This window comes from Podarcis muralis, chromosome 14, assembly GCF_964188315.1.
Source record: "Podarcis muralis chromosome 14, rPodMur119.hap1.1, whole genome shotgun sequence".
In the NCBI taxonomy this organism is placed as follows: Eukaryota; Metazoa; Chordata; class Lepidosauria; order Squamata; family Lacertidae; genus Podarcis; species Podarcis muralis.
The window spans coordinates 42287712-42311657 of record NC_135668.1 but is presented as its reverse complement, the minus strand read 5'-3'; the positions used below and the strand labels follow the sequence as shown (position 1 = coordinate 42311657).

The following is a 23946-nucleotide window of genomic DNA, read 5'->3' as shown; positions in this document are numbered from 1 at the left end:
GCATAGGCTGTTGGAGAAGTCGCGAGCGGGGACTCCGGAGAAGAACAGAGAGCTCCCCGGAAGTCAGAAGGACCAGACTCTAGTAGCCGATTTGTCGACGGCATCGATAAGAGGCGGGATCCGCGGGCTGTTCAAAACGGAGGCCGGAAACGGAGAGGAGTGAGGAGCGTGGAGCGTTGGGGGATGGGGGTGGGAGGCCGTAGCCATGGCGACGAAGAAGTTGGCCAGGTGAGGCCTACAACAGGCGCTGCATCCTTCTTTTCCTCCATTTCCCTAGTGGGCTCTCGGATTATTTAATTAATTAATTAATTAAATTTAATTTATACACTGCCTTTTTATCCAAGGAACTCTAGGTAGCGCACGTGCCCCCCCCCCCTATTCATTTAATCCACCCAACAACCCTGTGAGGTTGGTTAGGTTCAGAGGCAGTAACTGGGCCAAGGTCACCCAGGGAGCTCCTTGGCTGAGTGAGGATTCGAACCCTGCTCTCCCAGGCCCTAGTCTGGTGCTCTAACCACTGCACCACCCTGGTTAACAAGCCTTGTGGGTTTCTTTTCCCTTGGGAAGGTTTGGATGTTTAAAATAAGGGGGTGGAGGGAGCTGGTGAAAAGAAAAGATGCTGCCAGATGTCTGGAACAAGCCCCCATCCCCCCCCCCCGTTCTCTCCCCTTTTATCCCATTTTTTTTGAGCTTCGTGTAAATAGGTTACAGGTTGGGCCACTTGCATTTCATTACCAGTTGTCCGAACTGTTCTCCACACTTTTTCTCAAGGGATTCGGCAACCTCAGGCCTGAATCTCGATCACTTGGTTACCCCCCAAAATATTGTTCTGCTATTGAGAGATTAAATCTTCCAGTATGTGTTTGCATTTTTATTTTTTATTTTTATTTTTGTAGGCAGCTTGGCATTATTAGAAGAATTTCTAAAACATCGCCTGGTGGCCAGAATCATGGCAAACCCAAACTGAGTGAGTACTGTGTCTGAATTGCAAAGCAAAAATTACTGTCTTTACTCTCGCAAATAACACAATAACACAATCCTCACTTGATTCCGTAGGGCAGTTGTTTGACTACTTAGTAATTATTGATTTTGAGTCTACGTGCTGGAAAGAAGGCAGAAAATGTTACACTCAAGAAATCAGTAAGTGGAGATTTAGTAATATTGTTTGAGAACTGCTTCTGTGTGATCGGTAAATTAATAATGGAGCTATCAAAACATTGCTCATGCAGTTTATTTGTATATAATTCCCAACCTACCTATCCCAAACTCTATGTGTAATTCATATTCATATATTTTTTTTTATATAAATATTTATTAGGGTTTTTAGAAAGAAGAATACAATATTAATAAACATTGTTACTTTGTTTTAACAAAATTTCATAATATCCTTAAACTTCCTCACGTCTCCCGCTCCCACTTACATCATTAATAAGTTTTTGTCAAGCAAATTATAATCTTATTTCCAAATCTGTAACCACTTACTTAAATACAATAAAATAATTCTCCTGCAAATTTGTTTCTCTTAATCTCTCTTATCATCAATTCCTGATCTATTTTAGTGATGGCCAATTATTTATAACCAAGCATCCTTCTTAACATTCCACTAAATCACAATATTTCTGTAAGTAAGTCTTGAATTTCTTCCAATCTTCTTCAATCCTTTCTTCTCCCAGGTCTCGGATTCTGCCAGTCATCTCCGCCAGTTGCATATAGTCCATCAGTTGCATCTGCCATTCTTCCAGTGTGGGTAGATCTTGAGTTTTCCAGTTCTTAGCGAGTAGTATCCTTGCTGCTGTTGTTGCATACATGAAAAATGTTCTATCTTTCTTTGACACCTTCTGGTCGACAATGCCTAAAAGAAAGGCCTCTGGTTTCTTGGTAAAGGTATACTTAAATACCTTTTTCAGCTCATTATATATCATTTCCCAGAAGGCCTTCACTTTAGGGCAAGTCCACCAGAGGTGAAAGAATGTTCCTTCATTTTCTTTACATTTCCAACATTTGTTATCAGACGAATGGTATATTTTGGCGAGTTTAACTGGGGTCATGTACCATCTGTATATCATTTTCATTACATTTTCTTTCAAAGTGTTACATGCAGTAAAGTTCAACCCAGTGGTCCACAACCTTTCCCAGTCCTCAAACATAATGTTATGCCCAATATCCTGTGCCCATTTTATCATAGCCGACTTAACCATTTCGTCTTGTGTGTTCCATTTCAACAGCAAATTATACATTCTTGAAAGTACCTTAGTCTTAGGTTCTAACAGTTCTGTTTCCAACTTCGATTTCTCCACCTGGAATCCTAACTTTTTATCACTTTTAAAAATTTCCTTAATCTGAGCGTAGTGTAACCAGTCTCGCACATAGTCTTTCATTTTCTCCATACTCTGCAGTTTCCAATTATCTCCATCTTTTTCTAACAGTTCCCAATATTTTGGCCAGTAGGCTTCCATATTGGGTCTTTTCCGGGCCTTAGCTTCCAAAGGTGAGAGCCACCTTGGAGTTTTGTTTTCCAATAAGTCTTTGTATTTTGTCCAGACATTAAACACTGCTTTTCTGACAATATGGTTCTTAAAAGCCTTGTTGATCTTAACTTTGTCATACCACAAATATGCATGCCAACCAAAAGCATTGTTATAACCTTCCAAATCTAACACATCAGTGTCTTCGAGAAGTAGCCAATCTTTTAGCCAGCAGAAAGCTGCGGCTTCATAGTACAACCTTAAGTCTGGCAGGGCAAAGCCCCCTCTTTCCTTTGCGTCTGTTAATATCTTAAACTTGATTCTGGGCTTTTTGCCCTGCCAGACAAATTTGGAAATATCTCTCTGCCACCTCCGGAAACACTCCGTTTTATCCACAATTTGCAATGTTTGAAACAAAAACAACATCTTTGGCAGCACATTCATCTTAATCGCAGCTATTCGTCCTAACAAAGAAAGCTTCAGTTTTGCCCAACTGTCCAAGTCTCTCTTAATTTCAGACCAACATTTTTCATAATTATCCTTAAATAGACTCAGATTTTTGGCTGTTATATTAACCCCTAGGTACTTTACCTTTACCATATTCATATTTTGATACTTAATTTACATGAATGACTGGAGGTGGGTGCTGGAACATAACAGTAGCTGGTATTTGGGGCACACCTCTTACCATGCCCTTAGATCAGAGGTTTTCAACTTTTTTGAGTATGGCTCCCTTGACCAACTAGCTTGTTTAAACCTGGGGCACGGTTGCAATTACCGTATTTTTCGCTCTATGGGACGCACTTTTTCCCCTCCAAAAATTAAGGGGAAATGTGTGTGCGTCCTATGGAGCAAATGCAGGCTCCTTGGCTTCAGCGATAGCAACACGAAGCCTCCGAAGCACAGAGGGAGCGTTCCCTCCGCGCTCCGAAGGCTTCGGGTTCCTTTTGCTGAAGCTGGGAGAGCAAGACTCTCCCGGCTTCAGCTGAGAGGGAGAGCTGCGCAGCGCCCCTTCAACTAAGCGGGAGGAGAAATGGAAGGGGCTCCGTTGCTCCTGCCGCTTCGCTGAAGGGGCGCTGAGCAGAGAGGGGGAGAATTTTTTTTCCTTGTTCTCCCCCTCTAAAACAAGGTGCGTCCTATAGAGCGAAAAATACGGTAATTGCATTTTTATCTCTTCCTCTCTCAAAGGATCTTAGAAAGATTTATATAATCCCCTCTCCCTTTTATACTCACAACAATCCTGTGAGGTAGGTTAGGCTAAGGAAATATAACTGACCCAATGTGTTTTATGACGGGGGGGGGGGGGCTTAAACCTTTGACCCAGCACTCTTCAACTCCATCTGTAAAACTGCATTTTTAAGAATGCTATTTCTTTAAAATAAACCTGATTTGGAATGAAAATGTACTTTCTTTAGTTGAATTTCCAGCAGTTCTATTAAACACCTCGAATGGAGAGATTGAATCTGAATTCCACATGTACGTGCAGCCTCAGGAACATCCCATTCTCTCTGAATTTTGCACTGAGCTAACTGGCATAACGCAGGTACAATTTTATTGTTTCATGTTGCAGTCAATTTGCAAGCTAAGCTCATAGTTTCTAGTTGGTTTTGAAACCACTGAGGTGTTATTGACCCTGTTTCACTATGCCTGACAATGAAATGTGTTAAGGCTGAGTGTAAAGCAACACTTGGATACCGTCAAAAATACTAAATGTATCTTGTTCTCTTCTATTAAGAACCAAGTTGATGATGGCGTCCCTCTTCATATATGCCTGTCTCAGTTTTCTAAATGGATTCAGAAAATGCAGAAGGAAAAAAACATTGTTTTCAGTTCAGGTCATTCTTCGGAAGGAAAATTATGTGCTTTTGTTACATGGTCAGGTAATTCATAGTACCTTTTTAAAAATCTGATTTCTTACACTGAAAGTGGTTTGAAGTGATTTGACCCTCTTGACTTTGCTTTTCCACTTCCTTTTTAAAAAGCTTGAACTTTCAAGGCTGTATTTGCAACATGTGATAGAAACTGGTTTAAGAAAGCAAAAAAAAAAAAAGAGGTTTTTCTTAGATAGAATACACACAAAACTCTGAGTTGGGAGGTGCAATGCACAGTTGTGGATTGCGTACTCCTCAGCAGTTATGTGTGCATTTCACGATCACACCATAGAGCGGACTTAGTCCCTAGGTATATTTTCCTACTTTAATTCCTCGTGTTTCTAGCCTTGTGAGGAATGGCTGTCTGATAAGACACAGTTACTATTCCACACAGAAGAAAGCTAGAAACAATAACAAAGCATAAAACATGAAAGGTTTATGACAGTTTGTTTGTTCTACAGACTGGGACCTGGGTGTGTGTTTGCAATACGAGTGTAAAAGAAAGCAGCTGAGAAAACCAGATGTTTTAAACTCCTGGATTGATCTCCGGGCAACTTACAAGGTGAGATCAGACTGCGTATTTGTAATATTCATGAAAGGAATGCAGGAATGGCCAATTTTGCTAGCTGAGAGCTGCTTATTGTTTGGATTGCAGTGGTCATGGTGTAACTGGCAGCCTGTCTGCATCACCGCAAGCTAGATCATTCGCCAGATGAAATGTAACTTTTGCTGCATTTCTACATTGCTTATAATACTGTCATGTTAGTTCAATGCTCCCATCTGTTTTACTCCTTTCCATCTCTCTTCTTTTCTTTTATTCATTAAGTGTTTTTCTTCACTGGTGATATAAAGATCACACATTTACATAGCCCTCCTAGGTAATCTCTGGTCCTATCTGTATTATTTATTATATTATCCATATCCCACCTTTAAGGAAGCAAAGTACAGTGCTACCTCAGGTTACAGGCGCTTCAGGTTACAGACACTTCAGGTTACAGACTCTGCTAACCCAGAAATAGTACCACGGGTTAAGAACTTTGCTTCAGGATGAGAACAGAAATCGTGCGACGGCATGGTGGTAGCAGGAGGCCCCATTAGCTGAAGTGGTACCTCAGGTTAAGAACAGTTTCAGGTTAAGAACGAACCTGCAGAACAAATAAAGTTCTTAACCTGTGGTACCACTGTAAAGAAATACATGGGGGGGGGGGGAATAAAATAATTTAATAAGGTTGCAATAAGAACACAGGAGGAGCTCTGCTGGATCAGAACAGTGGCCCATGTTGTCCAGCCTTCCATTCCCAGCAGCCAACCAGATGCCTGAAAAGCATAACAAGTCACCAGGCTGCCTTCCATAGTGCAGTCACTGTATGTGGGGAGGGGGAGCAGTCTGAGGTCACCTGAGGTCATCATAGCCTATCTCCTTTGCTCTCCTGTTCCTTGTCATAGGGCCTTTGGTGGTAGACAGCCGTGTGAGTAAGAAAGGACAGTGATTTATTCATTTTTTTGGAGGAAGGATATGATCTATGTAGTATATTCATTGTTTTAAAAATGATAACTATCACTTAATACAGATTTATTTTATGATTGCTCCTGAATATTTAGTAATCAGAGCACTGATGGGAGTGTTTTTCAGTTCTTTGACTTGCTAAAGCAGGTGTGGGGAACCTTTGGCCCTCTAAATGTTGTGGAACTCCTAACTTCCATCAGCCCCAGCAAGCAGGGCCAATAGTCAGGGATTATGGGAGGTGTAGTTCAGCAATGTTGAGAGGGCCACAGGCTTCCCACACCAGTGCTAAAGAAAGGCGTATATGAAGAACTAAATTTTGTGCTGTGCCTATGATTTGAGTTGAACAGAGCACAGCAGCTAATGTCTTTACCTTTATTTCCTCTTAGCTCTTTTACTGTCGGAAGCCACGTGGGCTAAACGGTGCTTTGCAGGATGTGGGGATCATATTTGCAGGACGGGAGCATTCTGGTGAGTGAGTTTTTAAGTGTGTATGCCTGTATGTATGGAAATATTTCTAGTTATCAGTAGCAGGTTCTTAGGCTTGTTCCAAGCTCTGCCTAAACTGAGACAAACTCCATGGAATATAACCCAAACTGTTCAATAATGACATGCTCTAAAACCAAGAATGCTGGTTTTTCTTATCCCTTTAAATGAGTTTTATTCCACTTTTGTTTCACCCTTCTTTCAAAAAGTTCAGGACAATAATTTGAAAAATATTTATTGCATATTTCCTAAGCATTGTGTACAATATCATACATTAGCAAGATTTTGAAAAACACTTGTAATATGATGAATAATGTATAAAACTGGAAATTATTGTGAATTTAAGATATTATGGACGTGCATGAACAAATGTAAAACAAAAGAACCAAGAAGGGGAGTGGAGGGAAATCAAGGGATTTTAGAAATCCCATCTTTGGAAGTTGTTATGGATTGTATACATAGTATGGTTATTTTAATGTGATTTTTGTTATTGTAAAAATTAATAAAATACACACACACACAAAGTTCAGGACAGTACCTACTGTTCCCTACCTCCTTCTGTTTTTATCCTTGCAGCAACCCGGTGGGGTGGGGTGGGCTGGACCGGACTGGGAGGCAGAGTGACTCAAAGTCACTTAGTGCACTTCAGGACCACGCAGGGAGTGGAGCTCAATTCTCCCTGTACTTACTACCTGCCATATTTAGATCACCAAATCTTATACTAGGGTCTTCTTATACAAGGGTGCTTTGTGCATAGCTGTATCCCTACAGGTTCTTTTGTGAAGCAGTGAGAAAGGGTTGTGTGAGTACAGAATAGTTAACTTGCCTGACTTGGTCAACAACAGCACCATCTCTCTTTTCCCCCAAGGGCTGGATGATTCCCGGAATACTGCCCGCCTTGCATGGAAGATGATCTGCGATGGGTGTGTGATGAAAATCACTAAATCTTTGGATAAGGTCAGTGGCTTTTCTTCTTGACATACGTGCCAAGAAGACAGTAAGAGTTTGCTGAAACAACTTTGAACTTGATCTTCTTCCTGGAGGATTCCGATGCACATTTTCTCACTTGGCTGTTGACATCTCTTTCCTGCGGTTCCCACAATATCTTATTTGTTTATGGATTCTTTAGGCACCTCCTGCGAAGAATTCCATTGCCAGGTTTTTGTCTCCGAAACCTACTGAAGGAAGTCCTTTGGGAAGCAATGATGGTGCAGGAATGTCATGTCTGGATGAGAGCAAAAATGCTGGAGTTACCACAGGAATTAAAAACAACAAGGAAAACCAACAGCAAGAGTTCAGTCCTGTTCATCTGCATAGAAACGCCCATGTTCTGTCGAGAAATGCCCCAAAGACTGATGGATATAGTAGTGTCCAAAGCTGCTTGGTTGAAAGGCTCAATTCCCCTCTTGGCTCTTTTCAGCCTTCACATAACTCTTTGGGTATCCAGAGTGGGCTAAATAACAGGCACCCAATTTCTAATTCTTCAGTACATAATCCAGGACTGGTTTTAGTCTCAACCACTCTTTCCTCCGTCAGTATTTCAGATATAGACATAAGTACCACTCCAGATTGTTTATCAGCGCTGGCCAACTGGGAGGATGTAGCTTTAATACCAGCATCGCAAGATGATGAAAGTTTGCAGCAGGAGGATGACCCAAACCATAAGAGTTCATTAACCGTCGAAGAGAAGATGGATCTGAATGAGTCGCACACGATGAACTTGGGATCTAAAAGTGTTGCGGATGCTTCTCTGAATCTGGAACTCCCCAAGTCTGTTGTGTACAAAAGCCCCAGCACTACGATTTATAACGTTAGCATAGCCCCAAATAAGTTCTCGGATACGTCTGCGTTTAAGCTTCCCGCTGCAAAAGCAAGTGCTGCTTCCACTGATGTGTCAAATGGAACCCCTTTCAGATTGTCATCTGAAGCTCATAAAAGGAAGCCTTCCAGTCCAAAATCAGTTCCTCCAGCAAAGAAACCACCTTTTATAGTTTATGAAGACAAAGGCGCAACGCCTAGTACCTCCCAGCTAGTCAGGAGGCTCGGCTCCTACCGCGTCCCTTCCGGCATCTTAAACTCCTCAGTCAACTTAAACCAGCCTTTAAAGGCTGCAGAGGCTGGGAGAGTGACCCCTCCTTTGTGCAGATGCGGTCGAAGGGCCAGAAGGCTAAATGTTTCGAATGGTGGTCCGAATCATGGCAAAGCATTCTATAGCTGCCCAGTTGGAAAGCAGGTGGGGAATAGAAAGGGCTGCGGTTATTTCATATGGGAGCATACTCTTCAAAAGGAGAAGTTCACACTCCCTACCTCCAGTGCTCTGGGGCTGCCGTGTCCTGGGCGCAGTTTCAGTTCATCAGGAAATTCTGAAAAGAAGACCCTCGTTCTCCGACCCTCCATGCGAACCTAGCCATTTTTCATGGAGAAAAATGTCTCATACCATCACAAATGAAAGAGGCTATTAGCTTTGTTTCCCCATCTTAGAATATTCTTCCAAATCGTGCTGCAAATGGGCTGTCTATAAGCTTCTAAAGTGAGAAGTAAAAGGATGGGCATCCCTCAAAGGATTTTGACAGTATTGCTGAGGATAAACCAAATGAGGCTCAGTAGTTGGTCTTGCCTTTTAAAATTATCCTGCTTTTTCTATATTTTAGGCTTATCACAGATTATGTCTCCATTACTAGATAACTGCAATCCTCCATGAGAATCGGTAGCACAGGCTTTTGAACACTTGCTTTTTAAAAGAAATAGTGCATAAAGAAGGTATCATGGTTTTAAGTTTTATATACATACTTATTTTTTATTAGTGAAGTACAATAAAAGTGTGGCCTGGAATTCTGGAGGTTGACTTCCTTCCAGTATAGCAGCTTAAATTCCACAGTAAAACTGAAGCACTTTTCTTATCTTGATGCTCTATTTCTATCAAAACATGTTTTGTTTACTTTGGGGCATTACCACCATACTTGAGGCTGGTACGCAGCCTGTGGAAAAAGTCAGAAGTTTAAATCAAAGACAGGAGCTAACATAAACCCACATCAATCAGAAAGTAAAGAGGTAGAAGTTATACAACAAATTAAGCAAGCTCAGCACATTAAATGGAATGAAGTTGTTGCATAGCATGGCAGGAGAGTTCCGTGACTTCTCGAATGCATGAGAAAATGGTTGCCAATATTGTGAAATACTGTGCCTATAGTGCTTTCAGTGTCCCAGGAGATAACCCATATTGGTCCGGGCTGGAATTTTTTAGCTAACCATTTTTTATGATCTGAATTAAGTGAAATAAAATATGAAATAAAAACGATTTTCTGTTTTAACAGTTTGGATTTTGCCTGTTGATAGCTTTTTGATTTTGATAGCTCTTTAAGCACTGTAGGGAAGTTACATATGCAGAAATATTAATACTTAAAAGTCTGCTCAGTTGTTCTTAACTATAATCCTAGGAGCTTGCTTACACATGGATGGGGGAGAGAATATTTAAGCACAGATGTGGGCCTCCGGTTGTTGCAGAAACAAAAAATATTTCTGGTATGATCAGTCACTATCACACGCTTCAGGCCCCACTGATGTTCAGTGTGAATTCTCCCATTGAACTAAATGGGATTTAAAATAATTTAATATTGGCTGGATTGTGCCCAGCTGAATTAAAAACCTTTTCTCCTGCTTCAATGATGCCAGCATCATTCAGCATAGTGCATCATTGGTGGGGATGCTACTCTTGCATGGTGACCACCGGATCCCTTGCAGTTTATATCACCCTGATGCACAATAGAGACTGGACTTACTTAGGCTGCGGCCAGGTTGTGTCTCTAGAAGGGCTTTCTAGCAGGGGTGCCCAAAGAAGCTTGCTGCCAGTAACTACGTGGAATGTTGAAATGAGCACATGTGTCAGGTCCTTATTTATAATCCCAGATAATTCACTTCACTTGCTTTGGGACAACTATGTCCCCATTGCAACAACTTGTACTCCCCAGATTTTTTTCGGTTGTCTGGGTGTGGATACTTCCATCACCCTGTGTGTTGGAAGCTGTTGGGTCGACAGGAGATCTGAACAGATCGAGACCCTTCCATTCTGCCTCTACAGGGAGTGGGGAAAGGAGCTGGCTAACGTGCTTGATTACATGTCTATCTTGCTCTTGTAGCTCCCTGCAGATTCGTGGTGATTTTTTAAGCTTCTGAGCTTTGGAATCAACTTTGTGTTGGCATTTTCTCCAGAGTACACTGTGTTCTTTTCTGCATGCGACTCAGCATCTGGAATGAGAGTTACGCTTTGCTTTGCTCAACCTTGCAAGATGCTTTTAGGATTTTATATGAATGGGTGGAGGAAGATGCTCAACCACTGATATTCCCCAAATGTCTGATCCTGCACTGCTTGTAATATATACTCTCCAAGGGAGTGAGTATGTGAGGGTTGAGGAATTTTTGCAGTGTGTGTGTGTGACAGCTGCAGCATTGGGATTTAAATACAGAGGCTGGCATGGCAAGATCTTGCAACATAAGGAATCAATATAAAACTCAGAACAGGCGCTGTGGAAGTAAACAGCTAAATCTAAGCTTTCCCCCACTCTGCCTTGCGCAATTCGTTTCTTCTGATTTTCCCACTGATTGTCTTTGGCAGATGTGGCACAAACTCCACCTGTTGGACAAGAGAAGGAATTACAGTGAGCCAAAGAGGGGGCAAAACATACGAAGCTGTTTTTTTATATGGAGTCTATTTGTGGAAGGCAAACAGTAGGGCTCTACTTACCCCTATTTCAGGGATGGAGGATCTTCCAGCCTGTGAGCTACACTGCCTGTTGTGGACTGGCTGGATGCTGAGGAATGGTGAGAGGCACCAGCTGGGGAACCCCCAAGAGAGGACAGCTCAGAGCCAGGGGATTGGTGGTAGGTCGAGGATGAGGGGTCAGAGGGAGCAGACTGGGAGGAGGAGGTGTTGGCAGCTGAAGAGGCAACAGGGTTTAGTGAGAAGGAAGAGGCTGTGGCAGAGAGCAGTGCAGACTCAGAGGCAGAGGCAGGAAAGGAGGGGGACCAAGAGGCAGAAATGAGGCAGGCCGCCGAAGAAGCCAGGGAGTCTCGCTTTTCAGCTGTGACCAGCTCCCCTCCCCCTTGGTCTCCCAGAACACGAAGAGGAATGAAGCGGGCACAGCAAAGCGTGACAAGGTGAAGGAGCCTCAGGTTGCTGGGGAGGAGTCTTAGAGAGCAGTGGGAAGGTGGGGACCTTCAGTTCTTGCAACTGCTTCATTGGGGCAAGACCTGCTGGGAAGGGTTGCCATGATCACGAGGCCAGTGCTGTTTGCTTCTTTGAATGAAGAGTTAACTTTGTGAGTTATTGCTGACCTGCCCCGACTCCTGCCTTGACACCGCCCTACACCTGATGCCAGATGTGGGGCAGGTAAGGTAGGGGCTTAGCTGCTGGGCAGTGGCTGCAAAACCCCCTTGCACAGTTTCTGACACACCCAACAACCATCTGGTTTTCTGAAGCATTGTGCCAACCAGGATCGGGCTCCTTCACGTTTATTTATATAAAAATATTTGTATACCACAGTTTGCTTGAAAAATGCCAAAGTGTCTTACAACAATTATGATACAATTAAAACAGGACATTATAACACAATTAAAAACCGCACAAACATTAAAGCAGTTCACCAGCTGATGGGAGGGCAATGCTGTTGGGTTCAGGTGTGCAGGATAGCTCCCTGCAAGGTATCTTCTCATTCCTCTCTCAGGCTGCACACACATCAAATATTTAAAGCAAACTACCACTGCCCCTGAGTCCAGGGATCTGTAGTTTAAGGGTGCTGTGAACTGTGGTTCCTAGGATTCACTGAAGGAAGCTGCATGCTTTAAATATATGCTGTGTACACAGCTTCAGAGATTGACTATGGCATTTTTCCAAAGGTTTGACAGAGCCTTGCCCCAAGGGACTCACAGTCTGCTAAGGCACAAGGGAAATACTAGAGGAGAGGGAGGGCAATGAAGACAGGAGTAAATAAGAGATGGATGTGTTTTTCAGTTTCAGGCACTTCAGTTTAGATATAGAAAGGTCTTTGATGAAGGGTTCGTTCCATTCTGTGGACAAGATGAGTTTTGAGGATTGATTTGAAGGAAAGGGGAGGTAGACTTACAGAAGCATTCTGGGTAGAAGTTGCAGGCATAAGGAGAAACCAAGGGTGGGGTCATGTTAGAGAAAAGGACACACCCACGAAGCTCAGGGTGGTAGAGCTGAATGAGCCCAAAGGAAGGATATTAAAGGTGTCAGGTGCCGGGACATAGCCATGGAGAGTATTGAAGGCAAGGACATGAAGCCTGTGAAGGAACTGGGCAGAGTTCGGAAGCCAGTGCAGGGATCTAAAGGAAGCTAGATCATGGCTTACCTTTCTAGGATACTTGTAAGGGGCAGTGACTTTTTTGACGTGATCCTGTAGCTCCTTAATCAGTGCTTCTGGGTCACGCATAATGTAGTCGGGTGCCAAAACCACAAAGGCTTTCACAACCTTAACACATAAATATGTTTGATAAAAGATCATGAAGACTTAGCAAAATATTCTTTGGGCAGTTTATAACAATGGATCATTTCCAATGGTCCACGACCAACCCAAAGCATGGTACACTCTGTGTGTGTGTGTGTGTGTGTGTGTGTGTGTGTGTGTCTGTCTGTCTGTCTGTCTGTCTGTCTGTCTGTCTGTCTGTCTGTGTCTGTGTGTGTTTTGTGTCCTGTGGCTGCACCACCTTTTTTTAACAGGCAGCTGAAGAGATGGACTGTACAGCCACAAATCTCTTAAGCCATTTTACTGTGCCAGCTTAAAGCTAAGCGTGCCAATTTAAGTGGCTCGGGGGATTGCTGTTTGTACATCTCAGCATAAGGTGTTCAAATCAGCATGGACCGTTGTGTTCTGGAACATGAATTCCTTGTGGAGTTCATAGGCTTTCAAATTCAAAAAAGAACACGTAAACACCAGCGGGATCTCGTCTTTTCAGAGACGTCTTTTTGCTTACAACAAATGCGAACCATAAAAAAAATCAAATTTCAATTATATGACAGTTTAAAATCCAGAAATTACAAACCAAGCACCATTCAAAGTGTTGGTGCTGACCTTTAAAGCCCTAAACTTTAAAGCCCTGTATACCCAAATGAGCATCTCCACCACCATCATTCAGCCTAGACACTGAAACCCAGTTCTGAGGGCCTTCTGGCAGTTACCTCACTGCGAGAAGTGAGGTTCCAGGGAACCAGGCAGGGGGGTTTCTTGGCAGTGGCGTCCGCCCTTTGGAATGCCCTTGCATAAGATGTCAAGGAAATAAACAACTATCTGACTTTTAGAAGACATCAGAAGGCAGTTTTTAATGTTTGATGTTTTATAATGTTTTTATATGTGTTGTAAGCTGCCTAGAGTGGCTGGGGCAACCCAGCTAAATGTAATAAGTAATAAAATTATTATTATAATAATAATAATATAATATAATATAATATAATATAATATAATATAATATAATATAATATAATATAATATAATATTTAATAAAATTGTTGTTGTTGTTGACGGTGCTTAAGGCATTCTGACCTTCACTCATTCAAAACAGCCAGCAAACTGATTCCTCTGTTTTAAAAACATTCCATACTGTAATACAACTCAACTCTTTTTACCTCCCCTCTGATGGAATCTGGGCTGCTAACAACAGCGGATTCTACGACCGCCGGGTGTTCTATCAATGCACTTTCCACTTCGAATGGTCCAATGCGGTATCTTGGAAACAAAAGAGAAGGCTTTGAAGGGACCTTCTGATACGTGGTCTGCAGAAAATGCTTAGCACCACGTAGGAGGTGTGTTACCCAGCAGAATTGATGACATCGTCGGCTCTTCCTACGAACCAGAAGTAGCCATCTTCATCTTGCACTCCTCTGTCCCCGGTGATGTAGAAGTCCCCGCGTACAGTTGAATTCGTTCTTTCTGGATCATCCTGGGAGAGGTGAATAGGTACTTATAAAAAGCACAAGCATGCTCCTGCTTGCAAATTTAGGCATAGCTGAGTGTGTGTATATATAAGTGTATATGTCTGTATGTTTATGTATACTACAGTATATCTCCATCAGGAGGTTGTGGACTTTCCTTCCTTGGGGGATCTTAAGCAAAGGTTGAGTGGCCATCTGCCATGGATGCTTTAGCTGAGATTCCTACATTGCAGGGGGTTAGACTCGATGGTTCCTCGGGGTCCTTCCAACTCTATGATTCTATTACATCTATATCACCATTACAGTCGTACCTTGGTTTTTGAGCAGCTTAGTTCTCACGTTTTGGCTCCTGAATGCCACAAACCTGGAAGTGAGTGTTCCAGTTTGCAAACTATTTTTGGAAGTTGAACATCTGATGGGGCTTCTGCGGCTTCCAATTGGCTGCAGGCGCTTCCTGCAGCCAATCAGAAGCCACACTTTGGTTTCCAAACGTTTTGGAAGTCGAACGGGCTTCCAGAACGGTTTCCGTTTGACTTCCAAGGTATGGCTGTATTATTTTTATTCATTTCCTCCTGCTGTATCAATGCTATTTGCCACACCCTTCTACCCTATCATGCCATAAGACTTGAGTTAATAATACTGAGTGCCATATATAAAGCTACTGAATTAGACCATTTTTGGGAGCAGGTAAGTATTCAGCCCTTGGGTTAACGGTGAACATTTTAAGAACACCAGAAGAAAAGGCATGCTGTGCTTGCACATTGCACTAAATCCAGAGTTAAACACAGGAGTAACCAACCTTTTCGGACCAGCAGGGTAGATGTTGAAGAAAGTACTATGGCTGCCATGGGGCAAGGCATAACACAAAATTAAGAGCAGTAATTACTGCTCCATTCCACACCAAGCTGTTTCATGCTTACAATGGGAAGGTATGTATACAATGCTAGTCCTACTCAGAGTAAGCACGTTGAAAGTAATAGAATTGACTAACTTAGGATCATTCATTTCAGTTGGCCAGCCCTTAGTGCAACATACAGCCCTATAATTCTGGCTGGTCAGTGTCTGTACATGGAATTTGTGGGGTGGGGGAGCACCATTTAACCTTTGCCTCACCCAGTAATGTTTTCCTGGGCATAAAGGTAAAGGTAAAGGTACCCCTGCCCGTACGGGCCAGTCTTGACAGACTCTAGGGTTGTGCGCCCATCTCACTCTATAGGCCGGGGGCCAGCGCTGTCCGGAGACACTTCCGGGTCACGTGGCCAGCGTGACATCGCTGCTCTGGCGAGCCAGAGCCACACACGGAAACACTGTTTACCTTCCCGCTTGTAAGCGGTCCCTATTTATCTACTTGCACCCGGGGGTGCTTTCGAACTGCTAGGTTGGCAGGTGCTGAGACCGAACGACGGGAGCGCACCCCGCCGCAGGGATTCGAACCGCCGACCTTTCGATCGGCAAGCCCTAGGCGCTGAGGCTTTTACCCACAGCGCCACCTGCATCCCTTTCCTGGGCATGTCTTTGCTCAAAATTTCAGTGCTGTGTTTCTTTCTGCTTGGTCAACGGTCCTACAAGACAAGATGCCTGGTCTTCCTTGCTCTCCTGACAGTAAGACCTGTTCGACAGTGGAATTTGCTGCCAAGGAGTGTAGTGGAGTCTCCTTCTTTGGAGGTCTTTAAGCAGAGGCTTGACAACCATATGTCAGGAGTGCTCTGATGGTGTTTCCTGCTTGGACTCGATGGCCCTTGTGGTCTATTCCAACTCTATGATTCTATGATTCTCCGACTCTCATTCTGAGCCCCTCAAATGGCTACCAAGCTACTTCAGCCCCCGCAATAGCTTCCAAGTTTCTGCCACTTGATCATCTTGTCCAGCTTTACATCTGTAGCTGGAAGGGCAAGATGCTACTCTAATTCCTGGCGATCCAAAAACTAGATCCAATTCTGAGTAAATAACGGCTTCTAGTTCTTACTTAGCTGTGCAGTTTGCATCCCTACCGTGTATCGAGTGAAAAGACAAAATGGCCGTGTAGGTTTTATTCGGATAGCGATATCTCCTTCTTTCCCAGGAGGCAACATATTGCAGTTTTCATCTATTATCTAAAAGCAAAGAGAAAATAGTCAAAAGCCATAGGATTTTCTTTTTTTCTAAAAAAGCGTACAAAGTTGTTCTTGGGGGGTCAGGTGGTGAAGGGCGATATCTCACTGCTACATCACCTGCTTCACATCCAGAAGACCTCAGGTACAATCCCTGGCATTTTGGAGTTGGGGTTGGTGAAAGATGATGTCTGAAACCCTGGAGAGCTGCTGCCAATGTAGACGATGCTAAACCAGATGGACCAATGGTAACTTGAAGCAAGGTACCCCAGTATGGTCCACCTTAGACTGCCTTGTGCATGAATGCCCAACCCCACCAGTTAAAGGAGCACCTGCTTAAGCTAGGGGTAGCCAAATTTGTGACCTCCAGCCCTTAGGTTCTCTCTTCCCTCCCCCCCCCCAAATAAAAACTCCTAAAACCAGCACTGCATACTGTACCTGAGTGTCATAGGCCGGGGAAGGCTTCCCCATAGAACCCGGTTTAATTTTCATCCCCTTGAAAGTTCCACAAACCAGCACCTGTTTCAAGTAGTGAAAAGCAAAGCGTGGCTGATGAGATTTCGGTGGGTGGGGGCACAGAGAAGGGTAGCAACTTGAATAAAATATTTGGGAGGCCTAGGTAGGCCCTGCCCTGCATAACTGATCACTAGAAGCGGCACACGCATGGCATTTGAATGGCAATGTCCATTAACTTTGTGGGGGGTGGCCCCCTCAAATATTTTATTGGGGGGCTGAAGGGGCCTTGGCCCCTAGGAGGTGGTTCCTATGGGCACAGAAATGCTAGGTGACATGTCAGTGAGAAGGTAGAAAAAGTGGCATTCCAAAAGCACTGGAGAAGTCGTATGGCGTCACGGTACGGTGTCTACTTAGCAAGTAGTTCTCAGGTTCAGTTCCTGACATCCTCAGTTGGGCCAGGAGAGACCCTTGCCTGAAATCCTGGAAGGCTGCTGCCAGTCAGTGCAGACAGTACTGAGCTAGCCTCAGTGCTCTGACTCTGCATAAGGCAGCATCTTAGGTTCATGTAATTAATCTGGTTGCATGCTGTCAAGACAATTACTTGGTTGGTCTCACTAATTAAATCAATGTTTAAATGTTGCAGCCCTGTTAACGGGTGCATTAAGCCTTTATATTTTATACTGTTGTGAGTTTATAGGTGCTAGACACCCTAAATTCCTGGGTCTGGTAGGTGTTAGAATTTAATCAAGGCAAGAGTTCAGATATAAGCCAGATTACTTTCCTGACCAGGAAATTGCCTGGGGCAATGGGCCATTAGGAAGGCAATGAGCCAGACAGCAAGTGGATAGGGCCCCTCCCTCTGCTCAGAGTTAATGAGAAGAACGAAAACCAGGGTTTGGAGTTGGCTAGAATGTGACCTGGAACATAGATGTTTCAGCCTGGTAAAGTTAGGAGAGCGGGAGAGAGCATCAGAGTCATGGCTGATGTCTGTCTGGATCCAGAACTGCAGCTATGGGAGAAGCAAGACCCTCTTGGAGTACAGTGGTGCCCCGCAAGACGAATGCCTCGCAAGACGAAAGGGTTTTCCGTTTTTTGAGTCGTTCCGCAAGACGAATTTCCCTATGGGCTTGCTTCACAAGACGAAACGTCTTGCGAGTTTGTTTCCTTTTTCTTAAAGCCGCTAATAGCCGCTAAGCCGTTAATAGCCGCTAAGCCGCTAATAGCCGTGCTTCGTAAGACGAAAAAACCACAAGACGAAGAGACTCACGGAACGGATTAATTTCGTCTTGCGAGGCACCACTGTATTAATGCTGTGAACCCCTTTATCGTAGGCTCAGGTTGTGTATGTGTGTGTGTATATATATATGTGTGTGTGTGTGTGTGTGTGTGTGTGTGTGTGTGTGTGTGTGTGTGTAAATACTGTAAACCATTTATGATAAAGACACTGCAGTCTCCATTGTGCCTCATTCTGTGAACTGCCCTGAGATCTTATGATGAAGGGTGATATATAAATTTAATATATAAACAAACAAATAGATTCCCAAAAGGAAATACAAACCCAGGGTGCCTGAAACCCCCTGAAATTTTGCACCACTTGGGGGTGGCATGCAAGTTGCTTCTTTTTGCTTTTTATGTAGCAGAATATGGACGTCCATTCATGAACCTTCTGAAAGCAGAATGAACACCCTCTTGCTGCACTTTAAAAACTGCCCAGCGTTACCGTCTCTGTCTGCCCGTAGCCTTCGTAGATATCCAGTCCTGTTTTTGTTTTCCACTGCTCCATGATTTCTGGGTTCATGGGCTCCCCTGCGCTCACGCAATGCTTCAGGCTGTGGAATTTATAACTTTGGATAAATGGGGGAAGGGAAGAGAGAGAAACGTTTAGATTTCAAAAGGGTGAATAATCAAGAGGTTATACAATTAACCATGGTTTGGAGAACATGGATAGACAGAAGTCTTTCTTCTAATAAAGCTAAATGGTTGGAGATTCAGGAAACATTTATTTACACAGCTAAGCTATGAAAATATAAATGGTTTATAGGGGGAACCTTTCTAGGTTGTGTGATGAGTTCACCTCTGCCCACCTGCCAGATTTGGTCCATGGAGATTTAGAAGCAATAAGGTTTCCTGCTCCAATTTTCCACCCCATAGTATAAGATCTCCTACTTTATCTTTGCTTCTACTTCCAGAGCTAGAACTGGAAGTCTGCATATCTGTGTAGAGCTGCTTGTTAACAGCAGCCTGGGCAGCTATAGATTCCTGCCAGTCATTCATCCTAGACTTGCCATTGATCGATTGCTTTTATATCCCACCGTCTTCCCCAAGGAGCTCAAAAGGGGCATACATTGTTCTTCTCATTTAACCCCTCCCAAAACAACCCTGTCAGGTAAGCTAGCCTGAGAAGCAGTGACTGGCCCGGTGAGCTGCATGACTGAGTGAAGATTTGGTCTCCCCGGTCCTACTCCAATACACTAACCCAGACTTTCTCAGCCTTGGGTCCCCAGATGTTGTTGGATTACAACTCCCATCGTCCCTAGCTAGCAGGAACAGTGGTCAGGGATGATGGGAGTTGTAGTCCAAGAACATCTAGGGATGCCAGGTTGAGGAAGGCCGCTCTAACCACTACACCACACTGGCTCTCACTGGCTTCTCCTCACCAGGGAGGGCAATAAATGTTTTCCTGCTTAGGCTGGGATTTTGTCTGAGCAAATGCAATGTTAAGTGGTGCCAATATTAAAGCACATTAACATTACAAGTACAGTGGTACTTCGGGTTAAGTACTTAATTCGTTCTGGAGGTCTGTTCTTAACCTGAAACTGTTCTTAACCCAAGGTGGTATTTCTGGGTTAGCAGAGTCTGTAACCTGAAGTGTATGTAACCTGAAGCGTATGTAATCCAAGGTACCACTGTAGTAAATAACAACAGCACCTATAAAAAACATAATAAAACATCAAACATTAAAAGCTTCCCAATACAGGGCTGCCTTCAGATGTCTTCTAAAAGTTGTATAGTACTTCTTTACCTGCTTAAACTGTGATGGATTAGCATCCGATAAGCAGTTGGAGCAGAACAGAACGTTGTTATGGGAAACCTGGACAAAGCCTAGATGATTATAAAAAACAATGGATCAAAATCTAGTTTAATGCTGTGTACAGATCATAATATATAGCTTTTTGCAGCTATCAGTAGGCAGTTTTTAAAAAAAGATGTGGCATACAGACATATTTGCTAATCCGTTCTCCAGTTGATTGATTGAAGTACTTATTGGATATGTATCCTGCTTTTCAACTAGTCCTCAAAGCAGCTTAACATTTATAAACACAACAGATGCATCAAGAACCACATGTTCAAAAACAGGAACAGGAGATGTTCTTTCCCCTGAAGGCAGTTGCTATAAATTAGCTCTCTGGGGGTTGGAGAGGGGAAGCCCTCCTCTCTTCATCCTTGTAATTTAGCCTCCAAAAACAGTTATTAGCTTGTAAAAGCTTTATTTGCCCGCCTTTTTACTCATAAGATGGGCAGGTTGAGGGTGAATGGGGGACCCCTTTCTACTTTTACCAGTCTCTCATGAGTAAAAAGCTGGTGTGTTAATAAAATAAAATAAAATAAAATAAGAAAATGGGTGCCAGGAACCTCAACTAAATGTTGGCGAGGCTGCAGCTCCATAGGCTCATACCTCCACATGTGGTGGGAATCCTTTTGGATAACAGTGCTGCAGGAAATCTCCAAAATAACCAAACAGGTAATAGAATCAACTCCAGAACTAGCTCCATTAAATATATTCCGGGACAACAACACACATGCACTGGAAAAGAAATTCGTCACTTAATCATAGCTTACTAGGGAAATGCTGAAGTTGCCTTTTGGGGCGCCTCAGGGTCAATTTTTTTATTATAGCCCAAATCTCAGTTGAACGGGTGTATGTATATATCTCAATTTTAACTCATGAGCTATTGCTGCAATCTGCTCCAATTGTATACTTTATCTTCATGAATGCTGTTTTTATTGTGTTATGTGAGCTGGTCTTTGACTGTAATACATACATACATACATACATACATAAATGTATGTCACTTAATCTCAGCAGCTAGAAGTATATTAATGCTTTTCAAGGTAAGTTTTTAGGTAACAAGTGACTTATAAAGTCTAAGTTGCAAGAACCAATGATCTCTATATTCTGAACGAAATGCTTGTTTAACCTGGAGGTAGGCTGTATGAATTGTGTATTGCTTTGTAACGATTTGTTGGGTCTCTGGACCGTAATAAAGGTTGATTTATAAAGTCTAAGAAAATAATGAAGGGATCGTTTGTGCACACTGTGGTCTGGCATGAGGTCCGAATTTAGGTAGCTGTAGGTCAACACTGTTGAAAGCAGATTAAGAAGATGAACTTGCAGAAGTGAGCTGGGCTGAGAGAGAGGTGAATGCTGCAGCCATCACAGGGCGGCTTCACTGTGAGATAAATTCTATGCGTCTACTCAGCCAACATCCCACACAACCAGTTCAGTTGTATGAATCCAAACAATGTTGAAAGGAAAGTCCAGTCCTTGAGTAACTAGTATAATAAGGTAAGGGTAAAGGGACCCCTTTACCCTTATGGTGCTGGAGAAGACTCTTGAGAGTCCCATGGACTGCAAGAAGATCAAACGCATCCATTCTTAAGGAAATCAGCCCTGAGTGCTCACTGGAAGGACAGATCGTGAAGCTGAGGCTCCAGTACTTTGGCCACCTCATGAGAAGAGAAGACTCCCTGGAGAAGACACTGATGCTGGGAAAGATGGAGGGCACAAGGAGAAGGGGGCGACAGAGGACGAGATGGTTGGATAGTGTTTTCGAGGTTACCAGCATGAGTTTGACCAAACTGCGGGAGGTAGTGGAGGACAGAGGTGCCTGGCGTGCTCTGGTCCATGGGGTCACGAAGAGTCGGACACGACTAAACGACTAAACAACAACAACAAAAAGGGACCCCTGACCATTAGGTCCAGTCATGACCGACTCTGGGGTTGCAGCGCTCATCTCGCTTTATTGGCTGAGGGAGCCGGTGTACAGCCGGTGGCCAGCATGACTAAGCCGCTTCTGGCGAACCAGAGCAGTGCATGGAAACGTCGTTTACCTTCCCGCCAGAGCGGTACCTATTTATCTACTTGCACTTTGATGTGCTTTCGAACTGCTAGGTTGGCAGGAGCAGGGACCGAGCAACGGCAGCTCACCCCATCGCAGGGATTCAAACCGCCGACCTTCTGATCAGCAAGTCCTAGGCTCTGTGGTTTAACCCACAGTGCCACCTGCGGCCCTAAACTAGCATAATACTTGTCCCTTACTTCTAGTACAGGGGTTGGCTCGAAGCGTGGCATGCTGTGAACGAACACACATGCCCCTTGGATCCAGGGTGCGAAAACACTGCTCCAAGCCGATTTCGCCCAGCCTGTGTCAGACGTATTCCAAATGATGTCCGAGGGGGTCAAATCCAGCCAATACCTATGTAACAGGAAGAAGAAGTGCAAAAATGTTAGGAATTCAACATCACACTGCTAGAAATGTTCCATCAGTGTAAGCATTTCTGGTTGTTTGCCTTCTCCTCCCTCTTCCCCCCGTACTGTTGTGGGGTTCTCCTCCCCCCCACAAAAAAATCCTGTGCACAAGGGCAGGGGAGAAGGGAGAAGCCCCATTGTGCTAGCTGAAATCATTATGTGGGCTTCCACTAGTGGGATCAGTTAGTTGGCCCCAGCAAAGGAGGTGGATTGCTGTCATACCTACACAGCCTGCAACTGCAAGCCTTCACAGCATTGTGAAGATCTGTTCTTGAACTATCTTAAGACAACTTGTTCATTTGGCATTCATCCTGCTTCACTTTCACAAAGTGGTTAGACTAGATGTGGTCTTCATGGAGCATTTGTTCTGATTTGATTACGGGGTGGTTACATGACTGTGAGCATTCATCCTGATTTGCTTGTATCTTCCCGTTAATCATTCATTTATCCCACACTTTCAGTGCGTTTCCTGTCACTTTCCAAAGTCCATGTTTAAAGTGGTTTTGTTGTGGTAGGCCATCAGAACCCTTGAGTCCATTTTGAAGGCACAAACCTGAAGGCCAGTATGTATGTATGTATGTATGTATGTATGTATGTATGTATGCATGCATAGGCAAACTTGGCCCTCCAGATGTTTTGGGACTACAACTTCCATCATCCCTAGCTAACAGGACCAGTGGTCAGGGATGATGGGAGTTGTAGTCCCAAAACATCTGGAGGGCCGAGTTTGCCTATGCCTATCATAACATATACATACTCCTTTATATTATTTTTTACAAACACCTCAAAGCAGTTTACAAAAGGTATGTGCTTCTATCCTACTGCAAAAATGACCAGATAATTTCTTATCTGGGTGCTCTCATGAAACCGAGTGTGGATCAGTTGGCAAGAAACTGCAGAAAGTTTTGTTGTTGTTGTTTAGTCGTGTCCGACTCTTCGTGACCCCATGGACCAGAGCACGCCAGGCACTCCTGTCTTCCACTGCCTCCCACAGTTTGGTCAGACTCATGCTGGTAGCTTTGAGAACACTGTCCAACCATTTCGTCCTCTGTTGTCCCCTTCTCCTTGTGCCCTCCATCTTTCCCAACATCAGGGTCTTTTCCAGGGAGTCTTCTCTTCTCATGAGGTGGCCAAAGTATTGGAGCCTCAGCTTCACGATCTGTCCTTCCAGTGAGCACTCAGGGCTGATTTCCTTCAGAATGGATAGGTTTGATCTTCTTGCAGTCCATGGGACTCTCAAGAGTCTCCTCCAGCACCATAATTCAAAAGCATCAATTCTTCGGCGATCAGCAAATGACCAGAATAATTCCTTATCTGGGTGCTCCCATGAAACCGAGTGTGGATCAGATGGCAAGAAACTGCAAAAAGTACACGCACACACACACACACACACACACACACACCCTTTCATACCTTCCATTTACACCAAGGCCAAGGCCATGACTTGCGTGAGAATGTTCAGTCATTTTGGGAGTCCCCGTTGTCCCGCTGGTGAAATAGATAGCCATTGGGTCACAGCTCTTTGTGACTGCACAGTTGTGTTCGGCAGGTGCAAGTCTGTAAGACATAGAATAAATTGAAGCCTATGTGATCAAAATA

General features: G+C 43.7%; 2 protein-coding genes across 6 annotated transcripts in view; one reads left to right on the top strand and one right to left on the bottom strand.

The window, feature by feature from the left end:
• The first annotated feature begins 56 nt into the window (after nt 1–56).
• Nucleotides 57–9637, top strand: ERI2 (ERI1 exoribonuclease family member 2). Of its 3 annotated transcripts, none has more exons than XM_028707097.2 (9): nt 57–228; nt 897–967; nt 1057–1140; nt 3881–4008; nt 4201–4345; nt 4798–4898; nt 6230–6311; nt 7195–7283; nt 7456–9637. In XM_028707097.2, the coding sequence occupies exons 1-9, from the start codon at nt 206–208 to the stop codon at nt 8731–8733; spliced, it is 2001 nt and encodes a 666-aa protein (XP_028562930.2). In that variant the 5' UTR covers nt 57–205; the 3' UTR covers nt 8734–9637. The 3 variants fall into 3 exon arrangements, with proteins under 3 accessions (XP_028562930.2, XP_077774664.1, XP_077774663.1); XM_077918538.1 differs by lacking the exon at nt 57–228 and adding an exon at nt 320–353; XM_077918537.1 differs by lacking the exon at nt 57–228 and having other exon boundaries at nt 1062–1140.
• The window catches only part of LOC114584910 (acyl-coenzyme A synthetase ACSM3, mitochondrial-like), a 22737-nt gene continuing 7880 nt past the window's right edge, over nt 9090–23946 (bottom strand). For all 3 annotated transcript variants that reach the window (XM_077918540.1, XM_028707089.2, XM_077918539.1), the window contains exons 5-14: nt 23761–23904; nt 22138–22294; nt 19840–19919; nt 18538–18661; nt 16800–16880; nt 16263–16364; nt 14152–14279; nt 13966–14065; nt 12695–12814; nt 9090–10956 (exon numbers count right to left, since the gene is read on the bottom strand). In XM_077918540.1, coding sequence (XP_077774666.1) covers nt 10870–10956; nt 12695–12814; nt 13966–14065; nt 14152–14279; nt 16263–16364; nt 16800–16880; nt 18538–18661; nt 19840–19919; nt 22138–22294; nt 23761–23904 — 1123 coding nt within the window. In that variant the 3' untranslated portion in view covers nt 9090–10869. The remainder of the gene's footprint in view (nt 10957–12694; nt 12815–13965; nt 14066–14151; nt 14280–16262; nt 16365–16799; nt 16881–18537; nt 18662–19839; nt 19920–22137; nt 22295–23760; nt 23905–23946) is intronic.